General features: G+C 37.0%; 1 protein-coding gene across 1 annotated transcript in view; it reads left to right on the top strand.

Annotated features, from left to right (window-relative positions):
- Nucleotides 1-20,916, top strand: part of COL3A1 (collagen type III alpha 1 chain) — a 40,465-nt gene extending 19,549 nt beyond the window's left edge. The window contains exons 16-51 of the mRNA XM_081143493.1: nucleotides 421-519; nucleotides 1,064-1,108; nucleotides 1,265-1,363; nucleotides 1,556-1,609; nucleotides 1,732-1,839; nucleotides 2,055-2,108; nucleotides 2,974-3,072; nucleotides 3,380-3,433; nucleotides 3,591-3,689; nucleotides 4,016-4,069; nucleotides 4,165-4,218; nucleotides 4,550-4,603; nucleotides 5,174-5,227; nucleotides 5,561-5,605; nucleotides 6,159-6,257; nucleotides 6,347-6,454; nucleotides 7,070-7,123; nucleotides 8,644-8,697; nucleotides 8,789-8,842; nucleotides 9,527-9,580; nucleotides 10,409-10,516; nucleotides 10,954-11,007; nucleotides 11,285-11,338; nucleotides 11,531-11,692; nucleotides 11,811-11,918; nucleotides 12,885-12,992; nucleotides 13,674-13,727; nucleotides 13,816-13,923; nucleotides 14,407-14,460; nucleotides 14,783-14,890; nucleotides 15,186-15,239; nucleotides 15,337-15,444; nucleotides 16,431-16,725; nucleotides 17,749-17,936; nucleotides 18,456-18,698; nucleotides 19,802-20,916. Coding sequence (XP_080999619.1) covers nucleotides 421-519; nucleotides 1,064-1,108; nucleotides 1,265-1,363; nucleotides 1,556-1,609; nucleotides 1,732-1,839; nucleotides 2,055-2,108; nucleotides 2,974-3,072; nucleotides 3,380-3,433; nucleotides 3,591-3,689; nucleotides 4,016-4,069; nucleotides 4,165-4,218; nucleotides 4,550-4,603; nucleotides 5,174-5,227; nucleotides 5,561-5,605; nucleotides 6,159-6,257; nucleotides 6,347-6,454; nucleotides 7,070-7,123; nucleotides 8,644-8,697; nucleotides 8,789-8,842; nucleotides 9,527-9,580; nucleotides 10,409-10,516; nucleotides 10,954-11,007; nucleotides 11,285-11,338; nucleotides 11,531-11,692; nucleotides 11,811-11,918; nucleotides 12,885-12,992; nucleotides 13,674-13,727; nucleotides 13,816-13,923; nucleotides 14,407-14,460; nucleotides 14,783-14,890; nucleotides 15,186-15,239; nucleotides 15,337-15,444; nucleotides 16,431-16,725; nucleotides 17,749-17,936; nucleotides 18,456-18,698; nucleotides 19,802-19,948 — 3,348 coding nt within the window. The 3' untranslated portion in view covers nucleotides 19,949-20,916. The remainder of the gene's footprint in view (nucleotides 1-420; nucleotides 520-1,063; nucleotides 1,109-1,264; nucleotides 1,364-1,555; nucleotides 1,610-1,731; nucleotides 1,840-2,054; nucleotides 2,109-2,973; nucleotides 3,073-3,379; nucleotides 3,434-3,590; nucleotides 3,690-4,015; nucleotides 4,070-4,164; nucleotides 4,219-4,549; nucleotides 4,604-5,173; nucleotides 5,228-5,560; nucleotides 5,606-6,158; nucleotides 6,258-6,346; nucleotides 6,455-7,069; nucleotides 7,124-8,643; nucleotides 8,698-8,788; nucleotides 8,843-9,526; nucleotides 9,581-10,408; nucleotides 10,517-10,953; nucleotides 11,008-11,284; nucleotides 11,339-11,530; nucleotides 11,693-11,810; nucleotides 11,919-12,884; nucleotides 12,993-13,673; nucleotides 13,728-13,815; nucleotides 13,924-14,406; nucleotides 14,461-14,782; nucleotides 14,891-15,185; nucleotides 15,240-15,336; nucleotides 15,445-16,430; nucleotides 16,726-17,748; nucleotides 17,937-18,455; nucleotides 18,699-19,801) is intronic.
- Nucleotides 20,917-21,273: the final 357 nt, after the last annotated feature.

The raw sequence follows: 21,273 nt of genomic DNA, 5'->3' as shown, positions 1-21,273 counted from the left end.
AACATTGTTCAAATTTCAGATGTCCAAATTTATAATGTGACACTTGTATGCTTTATTGTGTGCTTACCGCCAAGCCTAGTGTCCTTTGGTCACTTTGTGTTTGAGCCCCTTTACCGTCTTTCGGGATTCCGTGTCTTACGCCTGGCATTCAGCTATCCTGATATCCTTCTGATGCCATTTCTTTTTTCCCAGTCGCTTTCTGGGACACAGAGATAGCATAGTCACACGCATAGTTACCATTTTTCTCTGCTTTATGATTAAGGAGTCATAGACAGAGTATACATAGACATCCTTTAGATAGAGGGTGTATGGTCATCCTACTCCAACCTTTGAGGGATGGGTTTAAGTAGGACTGAAAACTAAACTGGCTAAGAGATTAGAATTGGAAGGGAAACTGACTACTTAGGGCTTATTCCTTAGGGTGAAGTTGGACCTGCAGGATCTCCTGGGTCAAATGGCTCCCCTGGTCAAAGAGGAGAACCTGGACCTCAGGGACATGCCGGTGCTCAAGGTCCTCCTGTAAGTAGCACACGTGGCCATTGAGAGGGAAAGTGTTACCATGCTTGTTTCATGAAAGCATATATTTTAACCTTGCTAGTAATTAAAGTTACTTTTGGGGGAAAAAAGATCTTGCTTAGTGCTCTGCCATAACTTTACTGTGACAAATGCTGATTTGATTAGTACTGAAAATGATGGTTTTTGAGGTTTGCACTCTTCAAGAATTTAAAATTTTAATGTTTGTATGACACAGAGCAAGCTTAAAAATAGTTATCTGCTACTTCAAAGTATATGCTCCAAACTAATCACCAATAAAAATTTCAGAGAAGCAACCAGACTAAAACTTATGCTACTTGTTTATTTAATAATTTAGAACAAGTGCATATTATCTCTAATTTATTCAGGTAATGGTAATATTTTGCCTGTGTTGTGCTATAATTGGAGAAATCACCTAATCTCTATAAAGCACATCACTCACCAGTAAACTTACTTTACGAATATATAAACCACTTCCAATATATATGCACTATCTGCATTATTATTAATGTGCTCTTTTCCCCTCTAGGGCCCTCCTGGGACTAACGGTAGTCCTGGTGGTAAAGGTGAAATGGTAAGATGCCCCCACCCCTCACCCTCATCTCACCCTCAAACACATTATTGACTTCCTTTGTATTCTGCACGACAATACATGTGTGATGTTTCAGTTAGCTATTCAGAAGAGAAAGTTCAAGTTTGGCTAATGCTAGTCTTCTTGGGTTGTTTTTAGGGTCCCGCTGGCATTCCTGGAGCTCCTGGACTGTCAGGAGCCCGGGGTCCTCCAGGGCCTCCTGGTACCAATGGTGCTCCTGGACAGCGAGGTGCTGCCGTAAGTTACCTATTTTTCCTTTGTTTCCTGAAAAGTGTGGCTTTATTTTCACAACAGAAACATAAATAGCAAGCTTTTCATTCTTGTTCAGTTGAGTTTATGTTGCTTTCACTCATTTTATAGTTGAATGTTAGTGGTGATGAATTTGTTAGTTTGTCCTCTCTGTTTTTAAACCAATTTTGTTTCACTTAGGGTGAACCGGGTAAGAATGGTAACAAAGGAGATCCAGGACCACGCGGTGAACGTGTAAGTATTACCCCAACAGATGGGGCTAACTTTTACAAAAATACAACATAGTTAGAAAGTAAGCAGGTAAAAATGTTGCCATTGAATTCAGTCACTATTCCTTTGTTGGCATGCTTCTTTAGGGTGAAGCTGGTTCCCCCGGTATTCCAGGACTTAAGGGTGAAGATGGCAAAGACGGTTCACCTGGAGAGCCTGGTGCAAATGGACTTCCAGGAGCTGCGGGAGACAGGGTATTTTTCCTTGGGCATCTAAAAGGAAAATCACTATCACCCACATAGAACTTCACCTTTAGGGTGAGGCAACCATGGCTTTTCTTAAGTTGAGTAGCCAATCCCAAGTATTGTTTTAAAGCATTTTATAACATGAGAATATCTCTATTGCCACTCAAGAATTATGAAAATTTTTAATGCTTTGGACTAAAATATTTACCTTTCACTATTTCCAGGGTCTACCTGGATTTCGAGGAGCTGCTGGAACACCTGGTTCTCCTGGAGAAAAAGTAAAAAACTTTAGTTTCTATTTTCATAAATGCTAGTACTATAAATAGATCTATTCTTCTATATATTCTTCTATACAGTTTCCCATCAATTAAAACTTAAATATCTGAAAGAAATATAATAGAGTTTTCAAAAAACAATAATTCCCAGTGTAAAACAATCATTCCAACCCCTAATCAACCATCTTTCTACCTTTGTAACTAAAACAAGCCACTTAACCTCTATGAGAGTCCTTTAACTTACCTGTCAATTGGGAACTATTTATCTCAGCCTCAATTCAAGAATAAGATAAACAAAAATGCCTAAAAGTTCTTTGAAAACTTTAAAGTGCTATACAAATGTGATTTCATTCCATCAAAGATGTTTAACTTTGTATGCACAGAAATATAAGGTTACATTTCTTGTTTTTTTTAAGCATGTGATGTTCATCAAAGTTGACTCAAAATATTTCCAAAATGAAAATCCAAGCTCATAGTTAACAGTGATTTTATACTGAGCATATCAGCAACACTCCAAAAGAGCCCTGGCCAGATGGCTCAGTTGATTGGCAGTTGTGGGTTCAATTCCTGATCAGGGCACATACCTAGGTTTCGGGTTTGATCCCTGATCAGGGTGCATTTGGGAGGCAACCTATCGATGTTTCTCTCTCTCACATTAATGTGTCTTCCTTTCTCTCTCTCTCTTCCCCTTCCTTTCTCTCTAAAAATAAATAAAAACATATTCTTGGGTGAAAATTAAAAAGAAAAAAGGATGCCTTAAAAAAAAAGGGAGAGACCAAATGAAGTTCTCTAGTTGTAACCTAAATATTGTCAATGTCTAGGTTGATAAAGGCTCTTTTACATATTTATTATTCATTTCACTGTGTAGGGTGCCCCTGGGGAGCGTGGTGGTATAGGCCCTGCAGGGCCAAGAGGAATCCCTGGAGAACCTGGCCGAGATGGTGCCCCTGGAGGTCCAGGAATAAGGGTAAAGAGAAACACTGTTATTTACTAAGAAAATAATGCAAATGAAGAAGGTTCAGAGACATCTTAAATCATAACTACACCTTTTTTTTATAGGCTTACAACAAAACAAAAAATTCTTTTAAGAAAACTTAAGCTAGTATAGGTTAAAGAACAGACAATACAACACTTGACTAAAACATTTTACTAGAAGAAGAAAAATCGTGTGCAACTATGAGGCTACATATGTAGATGGAAATCTCAAAATTTTACAGATGGGTGTATGTCTTTAAAATTATTTTTAAAGTACCTGAATGACTTTTTCAATTTAGGGTGTGCCCGGAAGCCCAGGAGGACCAGGCAGCGATGGAAAACCAGGGCCTCCTGTACGTACATACTTAACATTTCATTTTATAAGCCCAGTGAATAATGGCACGCATGGTTGGACCTTGCGTTGATGTTCATTGACAGCCTTGATATGTATATTGCATATTTTGATCATATTTTTATCAAACCTCTATTAATATCGCTTTTTCTCATTAGGGAAGTCAAGGAGAAAGTGGTCGTCCAGGTCCTCCAGGCCCATCTGGTCCCCGGGGCCAGCCTGGTGTCATGGGTTTCCCTGGTCCTAAAGGAAATGACGTGAGTTTCTGCCTTGATTTCTTCAATGACTCTTTGACAGAAGGCCTTTTATTTTCCATGTGGGAGGGCAGAGATGGCCAAAATGTGATCTCTGCTTCAAAGCACAGAAGAATATATGAAAATCAAAATATTATGGGAGAAGGGAGTCAAAATATTTTGGGGAGAAAGAGTAGAAACATTCATGGAAATCTAGTTATAGAAAGTAGTTTTTGGTTGTGAATGTGTGTATGTGTGTGTGCGCATAAGAGGCAGGTCAAAACTCTGAAGGAACAATAAGATGCATTATTTCCTTTTGAGAATTAGTAAACTCTGGCCCATTTCTTTAGGGTGCTCCTGGCAAAAATGGAGAGCGAGGAGGCCCTGGAGGTCCTGGCCCTCCGGTATGTAGCTTTCATCACTTCTTCCTACCCTTATATACAGGCATTTATCTCCAGCTCTATGACCTCTCTGCTTCTCTAACTGCTTTTTATTTTAGGGTCCTGCTGGGAAGAATGGTGAAACTGGACCTCCTGGTCCCCCTGGACCTACGGTAAATTTACTCACATAAATTGCAGGTGGAAGTGGGTGGGAGAGAGGGAGAGGGACAGAGGGAAAACTTTGGGAATTACATAATCTCTGACACTATATCATAATAATTCATCAAAGCAATTATTATGTTGCTTATTTAGTTAACTAGTTAAATGCTGACATTGAGTAAAATTTATATTATAGATGTCTCTCTTGCCTCACTTCCACAGGCCAGACTCTACCCTCCTTTCACATTAATAATTTTTAAATTAAGCCATCAGCCTGCTGAAATGAAAATTGTGTGAGCTAAAGGTATTTTATAATGGAGGATCTCATTACCTGTTTTTACCTAGGGGCCAGGTGGTGAAAAAGGAGATGCAGGACCCCCTGGTCCACAAGGATTACAAGTAAGAATTTGTTATTTAAATTGTCATTGAGCACCTGCTTTTACCAGACAATTAAGAACTTCCCTTTGATGGCTATATTTATTAATTTTTGTGTGATGATAAAGATCACAATTTATTTTAAGCTTAAAATTTGCAGGTCTGTCTTCTACCTTGCAATAAAATGATAGACAGTTTGAATAGACAGGAATAATTTCTATAATTTCAACATATATTTCAGAATGAGTATTAATAATTTTTAATATTAATAATTTAAACCTAATTAAGTTCATGTAATTCTATCTTTTTATGCTTATTTTTATTAGAATTTAAATTTATATAGCTAAATCCATCTCACCATGATCATCAATTCATTTTTATAAACTTCAGCAGAAAGAATAGAAGAAGATGAACACTGGTTTGGAAGACATGGTTATCACATCTCTGTCATTGGATTTTGAGAGCCACAATTTCCTTTACCTCTATAAAGACCACTGAAACCATTTTTTAATACTTTGCAGAAACACACGCATGAAAGCTTTTTAGTAAGCAATGTTTGACGTGATTACACAATACAAATATGATTCCTTCTAGGGCATACCTGGAGTTGGTGGTCCATCAGGAGAAAATGGAAAACCTGGTGAACCAGTAAGTGGCGTGTCATTGCATCAAAACTCAGAAACCAAAAGAATTCGTTGTAATTATTTATTAATTATTAAATTTTGCATTTTCTCATGCCATGTTGTCTGAGTTTTAACATTTAGCTTCTGAATATTCATTAACAAAACAAAGAAAAATTATTCAAGAAGAACTATTACACTGTTTAAATTTGACCATAAAATACAAGGAACTAAAGAAAGAGTGCATAACTCAAGATCTGATAAATTGTACACTATGAAAACAAGTCATATGTGTATCTTGCTTATATTTATATAGCATGCATTCTGATGTAGGCCTAATTATAGAATGTCAATCTCCTAGGGTCCAAAGGGTGAGGCCGGTGCGCCTGGAGCTCCAGGAGGCAAGGTAAATATTTCAATTTCTTTTCTAACTTGTAGAGTGTGTTACAGAGCAATTGATTAGTATAATATATCAAAATACACTTTTTAAGAAGCACAACATTGTAAATGTTTAGTGAATACACTTAGGGTAGCTCAAGACATTTCAAATATATTAGCTGCAAGTGGAAAATCAAGTTCTCTGATATTAATAAACACTATAGAATCAACTACCCACCTGAAATTTCAAAAGAAAAATCTCCCCTGTACATTGATTCTATATGTATTTTTTAAAACCTGTTTTTGTAGAACTTTAAAATTTTTCTCTTATGAGTAAAATTATTATAATAGTTTCAACACTAATTTATCAAATAAGGTGTCAAGGTTTCCTTGGTTAGACTAACTTTAAGTTTTCGGCTCCCACTCAGGCGATCAAATAGCTTTTATAAAAATCTCCATATTGTTCGTAAATATGTGTTAAGAACCTACTGGTCTGCATCAAAATAATACAATTTAGGGCGTTTGGGATTTATTTTTAACATTGGGTTTTCTAACAGGAATATTACATTTTCCTTCTACAGGGTGATGCTGGTGCCCCTGGTGAACGTGGATCTCCTGGAGCAGCAGGTCCCCCAGGAATTAGAGGTGGACTTGGCCCCCCTGGTCCCGAAGGAGGAAAGGTAAAATGCCACATAATTCAGTTCACTCAGATTTTACAAAATGCATTACATTTCCTGCTTGTGACCTACTATTTCTCCCTTAATTTCAGGGCCCTGCAGGTCCCCCTGGACCACCTGGTGTTGCTGGTGCTCCTGGTCTGCAAGGGATGCCTGGAGAAAGAGGAGGCCTCGGGAGCGCCGGCCCAAAGGGTGACAAGGTACTGACCTATCTTTTGTTAATTATGTAAGAAAACAGGCTGTAGGTAAAAGGAAAATACTGTTGCTGAAAAGCAATCTATTTTCCAAATTAATGTTATTTTATAGTTAGTAAAATTGTGATGTATTCCTTGAGCAACTATTAATCAGAACTCCTGATAAATATCTCAATCTTTTAAAAAATTACATAAAGTCCATTTTTATATTTTTATTTTTATTTATTTATTTTAATATATCTTTATTGATCTCAGAGAGAGGAAAGGAGAGGGAGAGAGAGAGGTAGAAACATCAATGATGAGAAAGTCATTGATCGAGCCCGCAACCGGGCATGTGCCCTGACCGGGAATCGAACCCCGATCGCCTGGATCCCAGGTAGATGCTCAACCGCTGAGCCACACCCGGCTGAGCCACACCCGGCTGGGCCCATTTTTATCTTTTTAAATGTATCTTTATTGTTGAAAGTATTACAGATATCCCCTTTCCCCCCCATTAATCCCCTCCTCCCCACACCCCTTCCACGCACCCCCATCACAGTAAATCTTGTAGGTTGCTCCTCTTCTTGGCAGATTTCCATCGAGGATACTTCTAAGCTGACGACATTGGCTTTTATTTGACAGGGTGAACCAGGCAGTGCAGGTGCTGATGGTGCTCCAGGGAAAGATGGTCCAAGGGTGAGTACTCATTTGGGGGAGAAACAGTTCTTATCGGTATGTGATAGACAATAGTCCTCTCATCTCAATTTCTGTCTGTTCCCAAAACTGTTCATGGTAAGTTAGAACACTTTGCTACCTTCTGGCCATTAAGAAGACCCAAATGACTTGATACTTAAAATTCCTGATTTATATCTCTCACTACCTGACAATTCAACCGTGACCTGAGAATGGAAAAATTCCAAAAGTATGATAAAAGTTACAAGCTAAAGTCATAATGAGTCACTAAAATCCATGATAATCAATACTGCTCATGAAGGAACTTTTCGATTTAGAAAAACATTGTGATTTTGTGGTAAAGTCATATCATGGCATACTACTTAGCAATAAAAAGCAATGAACAACCGATACCCTCAACAATTCATACAGACCTCAGGGGCATGATGCTGGGTGAAGAAAACTTAAGTGAAAAAGATACTGCATGATTCCATTCATGTCACATTGTGAAATAACATAGCATAGAGATAGATGTAGGACAGATTTATGGTTGCCACGAGTGAGGAATGGGGGAGAGGAGATGGCTATAGTTATAGCGAGGTGACAGGAGGGAGTCTTATGGTGATTGTATCACTTGAATATCTTGATTATGGTGGAGATTATGCAAGGCTGCATGTATAAAAATTATATAGAGCTACATACACACACAAATGAGTGCATGTGTAATTGGAGAAAACTGAGTAAGCTCTATGGGTTGTACCAGTGTCAATTCCTTGGTTTTAATATTATACAACAGTTGTGTAAGGTGTAGCATTGTGGGAAGTTGGGAGAAGGGTGTACAGGATTTTCCTGTATGTTTCTTTGCTACCTTCTGTGAATCTATAACTATTTCAAAATAAATGTTAGGGGAAAAAAGCATTATAATCAATTCTATTCACATTAGCAAACATCTTCTAGACTTAGTTGAATCTGCATAATAAACATGCTAAACATGAAAACTAAGTTGTTATATAGATATTATATTTACTGTAGTTGCCTTAAAAATTCATAAATACTTCACATTTGACAGACTAGATGCATAAGCCATAATCTATTTTTTTAAAACCTAATATTTTATTTATGTAAATAAATAAAACTTTAATATTTGAAAATGTCAGTTTGAAAACTTTATATGTGTAATGGCATTTTGAGTAGTCAAGTGACATTTTGAATTATTAAGCAGTGGGATAAGGCAATGTATTTTAATTTTTAAGTTATGACTGTAAGATCTTACATCACTTCTTATTTACCTACTTCATTAGAAAGAAAAATGAATCAGTAAATTTCCACTGAATCTTGCAGTCCTTTAGAGTCATTCTATAGAATCTTATATTTACTAAGCTCTAAAGCATTTATGCACTGAAGAGAATATCATTCAAGCCATAAAAGAATCATATTATCTAGTTTATTGGCTGAATAATATGTCTATATGCTCTCTGTTTGATTAATAGAAAAAATTATGCTTTTTATCTTCAAAATTAAAAATATATTTCTATTTCCTTTAGGGTCCTACTGGTCCCATTGGTCCCCCTGGCCCAGCTGGTCAGCCTGGAGATAAGGTAACACTTAAAACTATTTAGGAACAAACAAACAAAATCTCTTTGCCTTTTTGGATGATGAGAATATTATTTTTCTTTTCTCTTTTTAAAGGGTGAAGGTGGTGCCCCTGGGCCTCCAGGCATAGCTGGTCCTCGTGGTGGCCCTGTAAGTGTTAAAGACGTTTTCAACGTATTTTTTAACCCCACACAGGCAACAACTACTTATATTTAACAACTCTACCTAGAAGCCTGGAGCCTCAACGGTGGATACTATCTTTAGAAGTCATACAACGTGCAAGAAAAGCTAAAGTTCTCAAATCCAAAATTCACAAGAGACAATTTTAAATCATGCCTTCTTTATTATATAATTTTGGAAAAATATAAAAATTGCACAAGTAATATACATGGGTAAAGAAGTGTTTCCTAAACTTATAGAATCTTTGCCTGAGGCTCCTTCTAGCTCTAAAGTTCTCTTCAGGGTTTGCGACTCAAGAGAGATGTATAGTAAATGTTTTTAATTAATTATTGATTTATTGATTCCTCAACCCATTTACCATATTTTTAAATTCTTAATTATTTTGAAGTTATACAATTAAATGTGTTCAATACATCAGAACTGTCAAGTTATTAGTCTTGCAAATAATTTCACAGTCAGAGGCAGAAGGAATCAATGGTTCTGGGGGTGTTTGCTAATTTTGTTCAGAAATTCAAAAGCCTTCGGATGGTAAACCATGTTACTTACCTTTGCACACTCCCTTCCTAAAAAAAGGAAAGGTGATATCGAGCATGATGTGTGGTCCTTGTGGGAAGATGTCATCCTTGTGGCTAATGAGGATATCTTTCCCTTCAGGGTGAGAGGGGTGAAAATGGGCCTCCAGGACCTGCTGGCTTCCCTGGTGCTCCTGTAAGTATGAACATTAGGTGAAAAAAGGTGAAGGGGCTAAGAACTACAAACTGGTAGTCCCCAAATAGTCCCTGGGATGTGAAGTACAGCATAGGGAAAGTAGTCAATGATATTGCAACAACTATGTTTGGTGCCAGGTGGGTACTTGAAATATTGGGGGCAACACTGTAAAGTATATGGGTATCTAGCTGCTATGCTGTACACCTGAAACTAAAACAAAATGATATTAAATGTAAACTGTAATTTAAAAAAATTACATGTCACACAGCCCAGAATCACTCTCTTGCTGAAAAATGGCAGAAGTATAAATTAAGTCTGGATATAGTCCCGCCTCAGCCACTTATTCCTTATGGGGTTATTTTAGCTCCTCCCCCTTTTTTATTTTATCTCTCTTCTTACTCTTTAAAAGACGGAGCTAAAAATACTTGCCCTGCCTTTATGCCAGGTTAATGAGGCTCACGTAATGCCCTCCATCTCGAGCTCTCTGAGATTTGAGAAGTTCCTTCGTTGCTGGATGACACCATTTCAAATGAGCTCCAAGCCCCGTCTTCCTTAAATGATATTCCTTGTCCTCACTTTCAGATGCCCTGTCCCCTGGGAGACTTTCTGCCCTATGACAAATGATGTCCATCTTAGTGTTTTCTTGATAATATTCTCTTGGCAGGAAAATATTTTGATCGACTCTCTTTCACCATGTCTCCTGAGAGCCCTCTTTTGTGATTTTATTTCCACATCCCTCCCCTAGAATAATTCTGTTTCTGAATGTAAGTCATGACAGGCCGAGCGCCGTGCCGGGTGTGAGCTCACAGCGGTTGTTTCTGGCTGCAGGGGCAGAACGGGGAGCCTGGTGCTAAGGGAGAAAGAGGCGCTCCCGGGGAGAGAGGCGAAGGAGGTCCCCCTGGGCTCGCCGGGCCCCCCGGAGGCGCTGGGCCTGCTGTAAGTTTCTCTCTTTCTCTAAAGCTTCTGATGGAAAGCTCTTGGTTTAGCGATAATTTAATACGTCAGACTGAGACAGCCTGTCGCAGTGAGAAGTACAATCTTCATAGGAACACAGTTCGAGTTGGAAGCTTGGCTCTAGCCGTCTAAATACGTCAATGAACTCTTCCTAGAGTTACTCTCTTTTGTTTCTTGGGGGGTTACTTTAGTAGAAGTTCTCACTTCTATTGTAGGGTTTTTTCTAGTTTTATTGAGATAAAATTGACACATAACATTGTTTAAGTTTAAGGTACACAACAGAATGATTTGATATATGTGTATGTTGCAAAATGATTATCACAATAAGTAGAGTCACTATTTGGCAAAGGCTTAATGCTTTGCCAAAAATTTAATTTTGGTGCTATTCTTACAAATCATTTTCACTTCATTCCATATAGGGTCCCCCTGGTCCCCAAGGTGCCAAAGGTGAACGTGGCAGTCCTGGCGGTCCTGTAAGTACTGATCCTCTTAACTATTATTGAAAAGCATTAATTAATATCCATCTGTATAAAAACTGCTTTGATAACACTAGATCCCTAGAGTACAAAAATTATAATCACTTACTCATATGTGAGTTATATGTAAATTCCAAGATTAAAAACAAATCATAAGTGAGTCAGAGTAGGAAGTAGAGCCTACCACAGGTTGTGTACTTTATATTTGTTTATAGTGGTTAACTAATTGTTCTATTTAACTTTTGATATTCTAAAATACGTTATCATTTCACAGGGTGCTGCTGGCTTCCCAGGTGGTCGTGGTCTTCCTGGTCCTCCTGGTAGCAATGTAAGTGCTTTTTAAAGGATTTTTTTCACCACCTTCCATAAAGAACATTCATATATGCATAAGATGAGAAACTACCTATTGCTGCATTTCTTTGTATTAAATCCTATATAAAATTATTTGAATACAGGTGAAAGAGGGAAGAAATATTTAATTTTTTCATTATAAAATACATTTCAAACATTTTTTTTGTAGGGTAACCCAGGCCCCCCAGGCCCCAGTGGTACTCCAGGCAAGGATGGACCCCCAGGTCCTCCTGGTAGCAATGGTAGTCCTGGCAGCCCTGGGATTTCTGGACCAAAAGGTGATGCTGGCCCACCAGGTGAGAAAGGATCACCTGGTTCCCAGGGCCCTCCGGTGAGTAAATTCATCGCTCTAATAATTGACAATACCATTTTATTTTTAATCACAAATTCAATAGAAGAAAACATGCTCACATAAAGAAAAACTAAGGTTTCATTATCTGTCACAACAGGGAGCTCCAGGTCCACTTGGAATTACAGGGATTACTGGAGCACGGGGTCTGGCAGGACCACCAGGGATGCCAGGTGCTAGAGGAAGTCCTGGCCCACAAGGCATTAAGGTAAGTAGAGCTGTCTTTGTATCACTGATCTTGTTCCTTTTGATAGCCTTGGGAGATCACTTAGCCATAGCAAGTACATAATGAGCAAGTTTTTCTGTAATAGGTGAAAATTCTTGACATTTTCACATTTTGGGGAAGTGTGCATGTTAAGAGTTTCCAGAGCACAAAAACAATGCACATTGTAGGCCAGCCTTGAACATGAGCACAAATAAACTGATATCACAGGAAAATATCTTGCCATCTCAAATGCCTCTCCTGGGAAATTTGTGAGCATTCTTTAGTTTGTTGACTGAGACTCTTAAAGGGGGAAATGATGTCAGCTTATAGACATTTCATGGATAGCAATTATTCATCAACTCAATTCATTTTGCCCTCCTGATTTGCTTTCACTAATATTACTTTAACATCCTACTAGTTAGCATCTTAAATATTCATTTAGCAAATGGGGCAATAACATTTTGTTTCATTAAGGCTCATATTTCGATACATCAAGCCCCTCTTTAAACTTAAATGTCATGTAATATTGTAATGAAGATACAATACAACATTTGAGTGTATTCAACTTATATGAATAAATCTAGTAAGTGTACATTCTTTAGGTAGAGCCAAAAGTTCTATGTAACTTAATTGTAATGGGCACTGTAAGCCTATAGTTTCATGATGGTTCATCATTATTTTTTTCTTATAGTGGTCATGTCTATTTACGCATCTCATATTAGAATGTATTCTGAATATGGTAATCAATGTAACTACTCAGCCCTTCAGTATCCAGAGTCACTGGAAAAGTTAGAAAACACAAGTTTGCTTCTCCAAAGCCTTGCCCCTGTGGTGGAGACAGTTTTAGGAACAAATTGAATACAAATTGATTTAAACAAGGTGTTTTTTTTCTGGGAAATAAAAACATCTGATAACATTATATTAATTTATTTCTCTAGTTTAAAAGAATGTCTTTTATTTTTTACACAGGGTGAAGCAGGGAAACCAGGACCTAGTGGCCATAATGGAGAACGTGGCCCTCCCGGACCTCAAGGTCTTCCTGGTCTGGCCGGTACAGCTGGTGAACCTGGAAGAGATGTAAGTACTAGTTCTTAGGAAATATCCGATCAGCCAGGGAGTATTTGATATCTTATTTAAGCAAGGGTCAAATTGGGCCTTGATGGTTAAGAGTGTAAATATTGCTACATACCTAAGTTCTCTCTTTTCTAATATCAGATATTCTTTCTATTACACCTTCGAATAGACTTAAATGTACATGTTCATTAATATTACCCAATGAATGATAATTCATAAAGGAAAATATGAACTCTAGGTAAAGAAAGAAACAAGATTGGGGTAGGGAGACCCTTAAGTTACAACTTTCCTTCTAGTTCCAAACCTACTACATGTTATCTGTGATTAGTCTTTCCTTAAATTATAGATTTCTATTATCAGTTGTCACATTACTGTTATCAAATTACTGTTGTCACATTTTTATTTATCTTTCTCTTAAGGGTTCCTTTTAGACATTTTCCCCCTAATCATTTCTCCCTGTTTTACCCCATGAAATGTTAGTACCACAGATAGATTACATTTAGGCATTGTAAGCCTTTGAAGAGCCACACCCATTGTAATAGCTAAGATTTTTTACTCCCAAGAACCAATTCTTATACTCTTTAGGTTGATATTGTTCCCATTGAGAAAGCATAACTTAAATGGTATTTGAATGGTTCCAAAGGTATTGATTTTATTTCTCTCTTTTTATTTTAATTTAATCAGGGAAACCCTGGATCAGATGGTCTGCCAGGCCGTGATGGAACTCCTGGTACCAAGGTATAACAAACACATGTACAGTAGGCTTATGCAGTTAAAACAATAGCTGCTGACCATATTTATTTTGGATCTGTGAATTGTCACACAGGGCGATCGTGGTGAAAATGGCTCTCCCGGTGCCCCTGGTGCTCCTGGACATCCAGGCCCACCTGGTCCCGTTGGTCCAGCTGGAAAGAGTGGTGATAGAGGAGAATCTGTGAGTTCTAATAAGCACCATATTTCTTTACGTGTGTCTATTTTCCTAATAAAGAGATTAGTAAGTAGAAGATAGAATGTCACAACTGCCAACCAAAAGATCTACTATCCCTTGTTCTACAGTTTTTATGCTAGTGATTTAGTAGGCAACTGAGGTAATAAAGTTATGTGGGAAGTTTCTGGCAGTAGTCAATGAAGAATTCATTACTAAAATTCAAAATGGTATTAATCAGACCAAGTATATATTTATCAGATAAATGTAAGGCTGAATTCATAGGACTTTCTCAGCTTGTCTGTTTAGACTGCCCTCCCCATAAAGATCTAAGCAAGGAAAGGACATTGAAAGAGAAAAATGATATTTTCAATAATAGTAGGATAGTAGTAAGCATACTATTATTCCCTCACAATGAAATCATTAACTTTTAAATCAAACAAAACTATATTAATAAACAATTCCTTGTACGTTTGTTTATTTTTATTTTAGGGCCCTGCTGGTCCTACTGGCGCTCCAGGTCCTGCTGGTGCCCGAGGTCCTGCTGTAAGTCATTTTCTTTTTTAACTCATTCTACAGTGTAGGAAATGTTCTGTTTTCTGGCATGCTCAAGGGAAAGGGGATAACAAAATACATAACTATGGAACAGAATTTAAACTTTCCTTCAATAATATAGAAAGCAATTCATGACCCAACAGTTCCTTGGGGCCAAGTATATACACATCAATTATTGGGGTTTCATCAGTCTGCTAATGGGACTTCTAACTAAGAGAATGTCAGAAAATGGGCTTAATTGGTATAAACTACTTTTGTTTTTCCAATGAGTATGTGTGGATATAACCTTAATTTGAAATGTGTTTTTGTGAAGGGTCCCCAAGGCCCACGTGGTGACAAAGGTGAAACAGGTGAACGGGGTTCTACTGGCATCAAAGGACATCGAGGGTTCCCTGGCAACCCAGGTGCCCCAGGTTCTCCAGTAAGTGTATCCATTTTGTTAGAAAATCCCCTTCAATGCCTTTTAAATGATAAGATAGGCACATTTTAGACACTGATAGTAGAAAATGTTCATTTCTAAAAGTATATGCTAAAAGAGATGAGAAATGGATTTGAGGACTTATTTGAAATAGTGGTTGGCGTGAGACAATGGGGAGATTGAAGGAAAAAGAAATTTTATTTTATCATGATCCCCATGTCCCTTGGTCTGATCTGGAGGTAAAGTTGCCTAACCTTTTCACAGCCTTCACTCACATTCACCCTTCCTTTCCTTTTAGGGTCCCGCTGGTCACCAAGGTGCAGTTGGGAGTCCAGGACCTGCAGGCCCCAGAGTAAGTACCACAGAAAGATACTAAAAGGTCTATATTTTTTCACTGTTTGCATTGAAAGAAGGTATTCTAGCATTGTGATATCATGATAATGTTTTAGGGACCTGTTGGGCCTAGTGGGCCCCCTGGCAAAGATGGAACCAGTGGACATCCAGGCCCAATTGGACCACCGGGGCCTCGAGGGAACAGAGGTGAAAGAGGATCTGAGGTAAAACATCATTTATAAATATATGTATTTAATTTGCTAAAATCTTCACATTTTCAGAGACACTTCACAATATTCTAAAACTGAGATAGCGAGTTAAACATAGTGCAGTCACCCAACTTGATTTAGAAAAAGAACAATGACTTTGAGAAATTCTCCACCACATTAAGACTTTCTCTGTCGCACAACAGCAATGAGACAAAAAACCTTTTTTACAGTTCGATCGGAAAACAGTCACATCAAAACAAAGACATAAGCCCATTTAACCAAACAAGCCCTGACAGTGTTGATCTCACACTAGAGTCTCACAACTATGATAAACATAATGATTTGCAAATACAGGGGTGGGTAAAAGTAGGTTTACAGTTGTTTGTACGGAAAAAGAACTGCTGGTTATGATTATTGCAATAGTTTTATTAACTCTATGTGTTGTGTGCTCACAACTATAAACCTACTTTTGCCTACCCTTCTATGTAGTACATTCTACTTCTCAGATAGCTGCCATGATTTCTTTTTTGCTACGAATACCTTCATTCTTAATACCTTCCAATCCTACATCTTTGGGGTCAACAGAATAAAAACTATTACCACCACAAGTTACACACATGGCAATTAAGAAACAAATAAGTGATCAGCCCCAAAACACAAAGTTAATGACAAATCTGGGATCAGAATTCTAATGCTGACATGACACAGGAGATGTCATGTCACCATTAGAATTGCTTACATCATTTATACAGAAGGAAGCATGGTGAGTAAAATATGTGCTCCAACACCACTGATTCTTACAAAACAATCAATTTCATGATAACGAATTGTAGTCATCATAAATTTGTTACCATTTGATCACAAAACAATTCAGTCCTTTATTAAAATAATTATGATATCACAAGGTATTGTCTTTAATATATTTTCTCGGCTACCAACATATTCTTTCAGTGGAGACCAAGCAAGTACACCTCAATGATGTATATTCTTACCCTCCCCAGGGGTCCCCAGGCCACCCAGGACAACCAGGCCCTCCTGGACCTCCTGGTGCCCCTGGCCCATGCTGTGGTGGCGGGGCTGCTGCCATCTCTGGCGTTGGAGGTGAAAAAGCTGGTGGTTTTTCCCCATATTACGGAGATGAGCCAATGGATTTCAAAATCAACACTGAAGAGATTATGACTTCACTCAAATCAGTCAGTGGACAAGTAGAAAGCCTCATTAGTCCTGATGGTTCTCGTAAAAACCCTGCTCGGAACTGCCGAGACCTGAAATTCTGCCATCCTGAACTCAAGAGTGGTATGTTGAGGACTCTTTCAGACTCATGGCAACGGGACTACAGAGAAAGCTGCTTATATTAGAACTTAGGAATGAGGAAAATTTTACTGTGAAGAGAAAATATTTTATAGCATAAATAGTACCTAAAGAATGCTATTAGAATGGAAACTATTGATACTGTGAGAAGAAAACAAGAACTTTGCAAATGTACTTAAAGTGTAACATGAATAACTCCAAAATATTCCAAATGTAGGACAATTTAGACAGTTTTTTAGAAATTTTAATACAAATCATAGTTTGGTATGTTTCTGCATATTATCACAAATTTATTTGAGTGATAAAGCAATGTTTATCACTGTGTTCTCAGGACGTAATTTGATGCAAAGTTTTCAATCTAATTGTTGAAATAATGCAATTTAACTTTTGTAATAAATCAAATTATTATTTTTTTCAAATTATAAAATAATTAAGCAAAAAATTCCAGAGAATTATATGGAGTTTAATATTATTATAGTGTAAGATTTTGCATATATTGGGTTAATTCTTTCTGAAAGGCAAAATTATTTCAAGCTGTTAAATATCTTGACATGGATAATTTCTTGGAGTCATTTATGGAAATTACTTAAAATAGAGGACAGTTATCAACCATGGGGACTTCTTGGTTTAGATTTATTGGCATAAATCTAGATTAGACAAAGAGCTTACAGTCAGCAAAACCACATTAAATAGGTAGCTATCTTTTAAAAAGAGAGATTTCAGTAAATACAATACACTAGTCAAACGGTCTTGGCTTAACGGTCAGTAACAAATGCTATTTTTTACTTCATTGGTTTCTAATTGTTATAGCTAACTCGTTTACTTCAATAATTTCAGTCTAAAAGTTTCTCTGTTATGCTATACTATATAATACAAATTCAGAAAATACAAATACATCAGTAGTCAATATTATGAATGTCTTACCAGGCAAACAAAATCATTCTGGTCCAAATTTTATTACTGGATTTTATAACCAGTTTCTATTGTCCTTTTTTTGTGACTATTCAGGAGAATATTGGGTTGATCCTAACCAAGGTTGCAAGATGGATGCTATTAAAGTATTTTGTAATATGGAAACTGGGGAAACATGCATAAATGCTAGTCCTTTGAGTGTTCCACGTAAACACTGGTGGACAGATTCTGGTGCTGAGAAGAAACATGTTTGGTTTGGAGAAACCATGGATGGTGGTTTTCAGGTAAAAAAGGCTATACAATTTTTTCCTCAACTAAGTCACCCTTACATATCTGATTTTCTTGGTTCCTGATGTTTGTTCATCACAAAGCAGAGTTAATAAATAGGAGAGCCCAAATGATTTTATATATTCAGATGGCTACTTCTAAAACTTTTGTAACTTCTCTCTTAAAGCTAAACTAGAATGAAGTATGCAACCACCTTTCTTTCAATTCTCAAGACCTATTTTACTCTAATATTTTGTGTTATACATGCAATAAGCACATGTTCATACAGTGGCAGATTGTTAATAGACATCGTGGTGATCACATTGTAAGGTATATAAGTGTAGAATTCAAATGTTACATCTGAAACTAATAGAATATGGTATGTCAACTATACTTTAATAACACATTCATATATAAAATATTCATAATAAAATATATGAAAAACCTACATTATAGTGACCAAACTATACTGCATGAATCCCTTACATACAGTTGCAAAGCAAATGTTTGATCAGTTTTATTTGTCCCCATTACAGTTTAGCTATGGCAATCTTGAACTTCCTGAAGATGTCCTCGATGTCCAGCTGGCATTCCTCCGACTTCTCTCCAGCCGGGCTTCCCAGAACATCACGTATCACTGCAAGAATAGCATTGCATACATGGATCATGCCAGTGGTAATGTAAAGAAAGCCCTAAGGCTCATGGGCTCAAATGAAGGCGAATTCAAGGCTGAAGGAAATAGCAAATTCACATACACAGTTCTGGAGGATGGTTGCACTGTAAGTAATAACATTTTTATAAACATGGATTACAAGGAGCTCAGCATTGCTAGTTTAATCACACTAACTATTTAGAAAAGACATAGAAATAATGGGTGTGAACAAATGAAGGCATTTGGTGTGAGTTATATAGAATCTACTGATTCATTGCAGGAAATGTTAAATACCACACAAAAAATGAATATAACTTCTCAACCACCAGGTAAAAAGCAGTTGAAATGAAAGCAATTGAAACTTAAATCCATAATATAAACTTTACCAGATAATCTGGATGGCTACTATACATTCTGTATAATTACCATCATATGAACAACAGTCTAAAATCTCTGCTTTTGTTTTAATTTTAAAGGTTAACTTTAAATCTATTATTTGTTATTTTCGTTTATGAATAGAGGGAGAATTTACTTTTAACATTAGCAAATTTCATTGGGAAAGACCTTCTTCTGTTTCTTAAATGAGCTATATACTTGTTAGCAATGACCAGAGCCAAGGCTTCTGTGAATGAACTGGGCTATGGCAATCTCCCTGCTGGGTTTCCTCTGAAGACCTACAGGGCTTTTTGTAAACAATATGGGTTAGCACCTGGGAGGATATGGCTTTGAAGTGGAGCAGATTTCATGTGTATGGAAGATAACACGGCAAGTTGACAACTCCCTTCAAGCAAATTTTTAAAAATCTTGGTCCATCACAGCAAGTGTCTAAGCACAGACATGCACCACATAATGACATCTGGGTCAACAAGGGACTGCATGTACAGCGGTGTCCCCATAGTTCCTAACACCTAGTGATACGGAAGCTATCATACATCTCACGTTTACCACATCTCTTGGTTGCATCATTTTCTCTTGTGCTTGATTGAATTTTATGTTTTTTTGTACAGTAACATGTTGTACAGGCTGTTAGCGTAGGAGCAATAGACTATATCATCTAGCCTCGGTTGGTAGTAGGCTATACCATCTAGGTTTGTGTAAGTGTGCTCTATGATGTTCACACAATAAAATTGCCTAATGATGCACTTCTTAGAAGGTATCCCCTTCATTAAGCAGCATATGAATGTAATTGCAATGTCATGATCACTTACATTTTTTTGCTCTTTTTGACAGAAACACACTGGGGAATGGGGCAAAACAGTCTTCGAATATCGAACACGTAAGGCTGTGAGACTACCTATTGTGGATATTGCACCCTATGATGTTGGTGGTCCTGATCAAGAATTCGGTGTGGACATTGGCCCTGTTTGCTTTTTATAAACCAAACTCTATCTAAAATCCCAGCAAAAAATCTCACACTCCATATGTGTTCCTCTTGTTCTAATCTTGTCAACCAGTACAAGTGACCAACTAAATTCCAGTTATTTATTTCCAAAATTTTTGGAAAAAGTATAATTTGACAAAAAAAGGACACTTTTTTTTCCTGTTTCACCAAATACAGTTCAAATGCTTTCTGTTTTATTTTTTTAAAAATTTCAATTTCAAAATGTCTCAATGGTGCTATAATAAATAAACTTCAACACTCTTACAATTACACTGAGTTACTTCTTTGAATCCTAGCCCACTTGTAAAGCAATGACTATGCTTGCCATTAAAAGATAACATTTCTTTCTGAAATAGTCAAACATGAAATTTGAAAAGACCTCCCTGTTTCAACTACCTCAACCTGGTCAGAAACACATGAATTCTCTAAGTCCCAGAAGATGAAAAAAATTGTGTAAATTGATAAAACTTATGAATTTCATTGATTTATTTCCTAAAATATTTGTTTTTAAAAAGTAGAATGTAGTGAAAGAATTTTTAAAAATATTTTTAAATGCACAATTATTTTAATTTTGGATATCAACTGCTTTTAAAGGTGCTTTTCTCTTTTCTTGTCATTGCTAAAATTATCAAGACCAATATTTGGGAAGACTTTAAAGATACATGTTATGGTGCTAATATACTTTCACTTTTAAAACTTTAGGGCAGAACTGTTGCCTTTCATTCAAAACACCAAGTGCACACCATCTGTACATATCTCCTGTCAAAAAGATTCATTGGCATGTCACTTTAGAGGAAGGATTCTGTCCCTTTGTCGTGTAAAAGTCAACAACAAAAAACAAACTATGGGGCTGATTTGTCATAGCAGCACAGGGAATGTGTTGAAATTTAACTTTGTAAGCTTGTATGTGGTTGTTGATCTTTTTTTCCTACAGACACCCATAATAAAATATCATCATGAAACATTTCTGGTTTTTGTCAATTTTCATAGATATAACAAATACATGTTTACACTCAGGAACACTAGTGATTTTCTTGAAAAAAAGAATACTGAACTCTAACTCTCTAGCTTACAAATGCAATGACCTTCAGAATTATGTTATTATAACCTATATTCAGAACAAAGAGAATGCCCAGTGGGGAATATTGCAGATATTTAGATCATATTTAGTGGAACCCCTCTGAGTCAAAACCCAGAAATAGTAATATAGTAAATCAAGTTGTCCCCAAAGTGGAAGGAATCAGGAAGGAAGAAGCTGGTAATTTTTAAGGATGTAAGCAGGATCAGTAAAACAGACATTAAGAATAACTGCAAGTCTAGG

Source organism: Miniopterus schreibersii, assembly GCF_964146895.1.
Source record: "Miniopterus schreibersii genome assembly, chromosome: 7".
Taxonomy (NCBI): Eukaryota; Metazoa; Chordata; class Mammalia; order Chiroptera; family Miniopteridae; genus Miniopterus; species Miniopterus schreibersii.
The sequence above is the reverse complement of the archived record's forward strand: the minus strand, read 5'-3'. Positions and strand labels throughout refer to the sequence as shown.